The 6,727-nt window shown below is 35.9% G+C and overlaps 1 protein-coding gene across 2 annotated transcripts; it reads left to right on the forward strand.

Moving 5' to 3' along the window:
• Positions 1 to 1,770: 1,770 nt before the first annotated feature.
• LOC138403087 (uncharacterized) lies at positions 1,771 to 6,361 on the forward strand. Of its 2 annotated transcripts, none has more exons than XM_069502135.1 (5): positions 1,771 to 1,914; positions 2,422 to 2,515; positions 3,426 to 3,522; positions 5,317 to 5,370; positions 6,092 to 6,361. In XM_069502135.1, exons 2-5 carry the CDS (start codon positions 2,439 to 2,441, stop codon positions 6,200 to 6,202), a joined length of 339 nt encoding a protein of 112 aa, XP_069358236.1. In that variant the 5' UTR covers positions 1,771 to 1,914; positions 2,422 to 2,438; the 3' UTR covers positions 6,203 to 6,361. The 2 variants fall into 2 exon arrangements, with proteins under 2 accessions (XP_069358236.1, XP_069358237.1); XM_069502136.1 differs by having other exon boundaries at positions 1,774 to 1,914; positions 3,429 to 3,522.
• Positions 6,362 to 6,727: the final 366 nt, after the last annotated feature.

Raw genomic sequence — 6,727 nt, forward strand, 5'->3', positions numbered from 1 at the left:
AGACAGTATAAGGTGCTTTCCTCCAACCAATCTCTTGAGTAGTTGCGTTGGAGACAAGTCCTCCAACTCGACACAGGTCTACTCAAGTACTCCCAAAGTAATAGTGTAGCACCATTGCAGTTTGTATGTATTTCATATTCACTTTGTTATTCGTTCAGGTAGATTTCTTCATATAATTTCCGATATAAGTACCTAATAAATATGTTGCTATGCGTCTTGTACAGGCACTTTTAACATCTTCCAGGATAGACCCCGCATTTTTGGGCATGAATCACATCCAATCTTCTGATATAAACAACTTAACCTCCAATCCGGGTTTATTAGTCTTGGGATGACCCTAGTATGAATCAAACGCAGTTCCAATGTCCACAGTCTTATATTCAGGTACACTTGTCACATCCACTTAGTTTATATCTAGCTTAATTAATCACCTAGTACTTATATCTCGCTTAATTACTTTTATATCGTTCCTTTTTTACTCCCGCGCGCTGTCGCACCTCGACTCGCGGGTGACAGCTGGCCGGTTTTTCTGTGTTGCCCACAGTAGGAATAACAAGTACCTATCTACATGCTACTTTTAAGAATTCGACCTGTGAACTGTGTGTGTGTTCGATTGATGAACTTTGAATATACAAACATTTTTAAAAATAAATACATATTAAACATGTCTACATTTTCGTTTTTCTAACTAAATTTAAAACTTATTTGAATAATACGTCACTCTATACATCATGCCATTGCCAGACATTTAGTATCATGCCAACCCCCTGCCAGACACCCTCAAAGTTTATAAAGTTTAAGGATGTCTGGCAGGGGGTTGCAACGACACTCCGTATCTGGAAATGCATGACTTGATTTCTAATACTATTCTGAAGAAAATAAAAAATAATTAGGATTTATACTTTGTCGTATGATTTTTGCACCTTTATTACCTATTTACCTTTATTATCTCCCAAAGCCACCATGATCCAAACAAACGTTCCTCTCAGTGTTGGGGACAATACGAGGTCTGGCACGCGCTGGCTCTCTCTGTACTATAAATATTTAGCGATGTATCGCCTCAAAGTGTCTAAGACAATAAAAAAACGAGAAAAACCGTTATCGCTGGATAAAAACATAATATCGAAAGGCAATTCACGTTCCTATATACTATACTACCATTTGGCTGATAGAGGGGGGGAGGGCACCCTAGACTCAAATAAAAATTAGCACTTTAAAACATCATATTTTACAAACGGATCTAGAAATCTATTTATAAGAAAAATATTTATCACAATTTTATTTAACCACTTTGTCGGCGTGAATTATTCCCATGCCAAATTACAGATTTCTAGCACTGATAGTCTCTGAGATTAACCGAGGACGGATGGACATACAGACGGACGGACATGGCAAAACTATCAAGGTTCCTTGTTTACTACGGAACCCTAAAAATTACTCACGTGCAAGTTTTGCACCAAGGCGACCACTTTTAAATTATTATTATTTTTTGTTGTTATAGCGACAATCAATAGAAATACACATTATGTGAAAATTTCAACTCTCTGCCTATTACGGCTCATGATATACATTCCGCTGACAGACAGACGGACGGACGGACAGTGGAAGCATAGTAGATAATAGGCCCCTTAGTACGGAATAATATAAGGAAAAAGTTATCAGCAATACGTACGGGACATTAGGTATGTACATACCTATGAAATTATAAAGATAGGACTTATCGTTGTTATTACGCATTTGTTTTCTTAGTTTACCCCTTTAAATTTTGATAAAAGCTTGAGTAAAATAAACTTATTTATTAATATTTTATCTCTATTTAACTAAGTATATAAGAGAGGAGCAGATGCCCATTTTATTTACAGTTCAAGTGTTACTCCAGTCAACCAGGAGTCTTTAAGTGTATTCACATTGAAAGTAAGTACCATATTTAATATTTATTTAAATCTTTATTATATCTGCCCTTTCCAACAGTAGGTATCTTATACTAGATGATGCCTGGACCTTTGTCTACGTGGATTTCGGTTTTCAAAAATTCCGTAAGATTTCTTTAGTTGTTTTGGTCCATGTCCGAGTGCAGAATACTAGCTACTTATCTCTGTTTCAAGTAAATGAGACCCGCAACTTCATCGTTGTGAATCTAAGTGTTTAAATCCCGTATTAACTTAATTTTCCGAATCCGACCGAATTGATTTTCCGAAACCAAAAGTAACTTATGTTGCTCGGGATGCATGCTATCTCTGTACCAAATTCCGTCCAATATCGAAAAGCTAGCAGACAGATAGAGAGACAAGCATACTTTTGCTTTTATGAAGTTAATATAGTGACTGCGGCTTCGCTCGAAAAATATGGCCTTATTCGTTGTCATTTTATTTTATTGTAGATGTTTGTTCATTTGTCAAACATAAATTTTGGACTTTTTAGGTTGACACCTACGCAATATGAATAAGTCAATAATTGCAGTCCTCAGCGTGATCGCCCTCGTTGCAGTTGCTACCGTACAATCGCATCCGCTTAGGTGAGTTAGTTAAGTATTATTTAAAAACGCGCCGAATAGAGAATCTCCTCCTTTTTAGAAGTCGGTTGATACAATATCTGTAATCGTATCACCGCTTCCGATTAATTTCGTGAAACTCTTCCCGGATAATTTTGTTTATCTAATTCCTGTTATGGTTGTATGGTGCTTGATAAATAAGCTAAAGTTTATAATAATTAGTAAAAATCATGTTTACGTTTTTTACGCTAGTTGTTACGACGTCCGGCTCCTATTCGGGAGGTCTGGAGTTCAATCCCGGGCATGCACCTCTAATTTTTCGGAGTTATGTGCGTTTAGGAAATAAAATATCACTCGTTTTAACGGCGAAGGAAAACATCGTGAGGAAACTTTCATGTCTGAGAGTTTTCCATAAAGTTTTTAAAGGTGTGTGAAGTATGCCAATCCGCACTTGGCCAGCGTGGTGGACTGTGGCCAAAACCCTTCTCATACTGAAAGGAGACCCGTGCTCTGTAGGGAATCGGCTATGGGTTGATCATAATGATGATAATGATGAAAATTTTTATATCGTGAAACTCTGATGAGTCTTTAAACGGTTCTTGGTAGGAATGATTGGGCAACGCTGAATTATCTGATCTATGAGTATCGTTAGATCCTCCTCGACAGTAAAGTTATGGACAGCGAAAGTGAATATGACCTATGCTTAGCTAGTTCAGACAGTACAATAACTTGCGAATCAGGTGTAAACATTTTAGGTTTATTAATAATATAATATGCTATGCGGGATAAAAGCTAGACTACGTCGTCTCCGAGGAGCAGGCTATCTTTGTACCAAATTTCGTCAATTAGATGAACCACGAAAACGTGACAGACACACTTTCGCATTTGTGTATATTTGTATGGATTTAATTGATTTCATTCTAATTTTTGTCAGCAGTGAAGAGACCCTAAAAACTGACCAGACTATTGATAAAATTAATGCAGAAGAGACTTTCGGCGTCAACAGTGTCGCCAGTGATGATGAGGCTCAAGTAAGGCATATTTTGTTGTTGGTTAATTATAAAGAATGCCCCCTAATACATTTAATCTACTGTCACTATCCATAAACCAACCTTATAGGAGAGCCAAAATGCTACGCTCCTTGTAGTAATATGGATAATAAGTAAAAATCCATGCATAATTTTATTATTCTTTAATATAGAAATTAGGGCTAAATATTGTACTTACTATAATTCCAACTTGTGTACAAAAAAATTGAATAAATTGCGGGTTTATCGTCGTTAAGTTCTAATAACACGCAAGTCATCTTTTGGCGATTTTAACATTTTGAAGCCAAGCGAATGAATCGAATTCGGCCAGTCAGAAACGAAAAAAACCGGCCAAGTGCGTGGCGAGCCACGCGCAGTATAGGGTTCCGTAGTCACAATCCTCGAAAAACAGATATAACTCCTTAACTTGTGAACCCTACTTAGCCATGATAGTTTTCCTTTAAAATTGAATATATTATATACTACTGCTGTGAATTTTTTCACGTTCCTATATACTACCATTTGGCTGATAGAGGGGGGGGGGGGGGGGGGGACACTTGACTATAATAAAAATTAGCACATTAAAACATCATATTTTACAAACGAATCTAGAAATCGAAAAATGATGTTCCCACACCCACAGTATTTTTAAAAGACCTATTCAACGATACTTCACACTATGGGGTAGACGAGAAAAAAAATCATCCATACTTTACATGTTGGGGAGCTACTCTAAAAAAAATATTTATCAAAATTTCATTTCACCACTTTTTCGGCGAGATTGATATTTATACCCATGCGAAATTACAGATATTTTCTAGCACTAATAGTCTCTGAGATTAACCGAGGACGGACGGACAGACAGACGGACGGACATGGCGAAACTATAAGGGTTCCTTGTTTACTACGGAACCCTAAGGAACGGCCAAGTGCGGGTCAGACTAGCACACTGTGGGTTCCGTACTACAGTTGTATTTTTTCGACATTTTGCACGATAAATCAAAAACTGTAATGCATAAAAATAAATAAATAAATTATGAATTAATTAATAAAAACGAATTACTGCAAAACTAACCATACCTACCTATTTAATACATGACCCCAATTGCACGACCGACACTATATTTGCATATCCTATTTGTATGTTTAGACTTTAGACCAAAGAATTTTTAAATACCTACTAATACTTATGTAAGTTATAAGAATTGTTACTTCTAAATCCATGCTTCAGACTATGTTGTACTTACTATAACCTGTTAATTTAAGTTTAATATGACATTCTTACTGATAATCGAAACTATTTATATTAACATACTTGTACCTACCTAATATTACTAAATTATTAACAAAGAAGAAACTAATTGACATTATAACAAACTTAATTAATTAATGCGATCAATAAATAAAAATAATTTCGATTCAAAATGAATGCCCTATATAATTACCTGATAAAATCTATTATAAAATAATGTAACACGTAGCTTGCATGTAATTATATAATTAGCATGTATGTATTGTTAATGTACCTAACTTTGCAATGCCCTAACGGGGCTTCATGTAACCATGAAAGCAAATGAATAAATAAATCATAAATCATAAATCATAAATCATAAATCATAAAAATCTTCAAATTTCATGATTCTAGGTCAACGAGAAGTACCCTCTAGGTTTCTTGACAGACAGACGGAACAAAGTGATAAGTACTATAAGGGTTCCATTTTTTCTTTTGAGATACGGAACCCTATAAACTTCCAACAGAAACTCTTAAAAATTATAATATTATTATTTTGTTTTTAGAATCGCAGCCGAGTGAAGAGATGTATATGTTTCCCCATTTTACGGCGTTTATTGGTAAGTCCAGATGTAGTACCTACTTCCCCATTGATAAATTTTGCTGCTTATTTCTTTACCTACTTCTATTATAGAGAATTAGCTGATGCTCGCGAAATCATCCGTGCGGGTTTAGTTTTTTAAATATCAGTTGGGAACACTTTAATTTTACGGGATGACGGGGACTTTTGTCCCATCAAAGCAAGGAAGGTCGCTTATGTGGTATGCCACGCGTGTAGATACACTGACATGACCTTTCTCTAATCTGTGGACATCACGCTGTCTCACGTACAGGCACAGACAACTAACAGGCGACCATCGTTGCGACTTGCGACCGGAGCCGCAGCGGCGGCGGCGGCGGCTGGCTACTAAAGTGGAAAGGGCTAAGAGGCAAATATGGTTAATGGCAATATGGAGGAAATATGGTTTTGTGGAGCAAGGATGCTAGATCCTTTTTAAGGACCGTCTAACGGAGTCCACGATGGCTGGCGGGCTAGCAGTTACCTCGGTCTGCATAAATAAGTCTGGCCATTTAACGATTTAATGCAGGCAGCGTTCTGGACACCTTGCGGACGTCTACGTCATATCTGCATGCCAAATTTCAGCTCGATCCGTCCAGTAGTTTGAGCTGTGCGTTGATAGATCAGTCAGTCAGTCAGTCACCTTTTCCTTTTATATATTTAGATTAATCATGTGCTGATTCTCTCACGTCAATTAAATAATTTACTTTTTACTTTTACAGGGTTTACCACCGTGCGGCCAGACTGTTAATAATCATTACAACTATAATATCGGTAATGGACGTCATAATGATAATCGTATTTCTTTTTCTCGGGGAGAAAATTATTATTAGGAGGAGAGGATGACTCCGAAAAGAAGACCAATCAACGATAAAATGATTAATAAATATTAATATAATTGGAAAGCGTTATACCAACCTGCTGATAAAAATGTTATGTAGATTAAAATATTGTATCAAATTTTATAGAATAAATGACTTAATAATTAAAAATTTCTATCTGTTGCCACGCTGTTACCCAACCAACTTAGAGTAGTTTTAAGTTTTTATCCGTTTGGTAATGAAATTGTAAGAATTTGTTAGTAGATCTCTCAAATTATTACAATTTTAGATTGAATAGGTACATATTAGTTTGATTTTAATTGAAGTTATAACGACGGAGATCACTTATAAAAGCTTTTTAAAAATATCATTACAATTACTTTTTAATAACCAATAACCCTAACGTGGTCCTAAGCTTTTCCTTCCAGACATAATAATTATTTGCATCAAGAACGTATGTTTTTACAAAATTTAATTGGCAGATTTAATATTCAAATGAGGACCAAATTACGTTTGTATGGAAAGCGCACAACAGCG

This window comes from Maniola hyperantus, chromosome 12, assembly GCF_902806685.2.
Source record: "Maniola hyperantus chromosome 12, iAphHyp1.2, whole genome shotgun sequence".
Lineage (NCBI taxonomy): Eukaryota > Metazoa > Arthropoda > Insecta > Lepidoptera > Nymphalidae > Maniola > Maniola hyperantus.

Bases quoted from the DNA above. Each gene is read 5' to 3' on its own strand.
- LOC138403087 (XM_069502135.1), top strand. From the start codon at position 2,439: ATGAATAAGTCAATAATTGCAGTCCTCAGCGTGATCGCCCTCGTTGCA. The intron at 3,523-5,316 runs GTAAGGCATATT...TTTTGTTTTTAG, and splicing joins CCAGTGATGATGAGGCTCAA to AATCGCAGCCGAGTGAAGAG. The intron at 5,371-6,091 runs GTAAGTCCAGAT...TTACTTTTACAG, and splicing joins CCATTTTACGGCGTTTATTG to GGTTTACCACCGTGCGGCCA.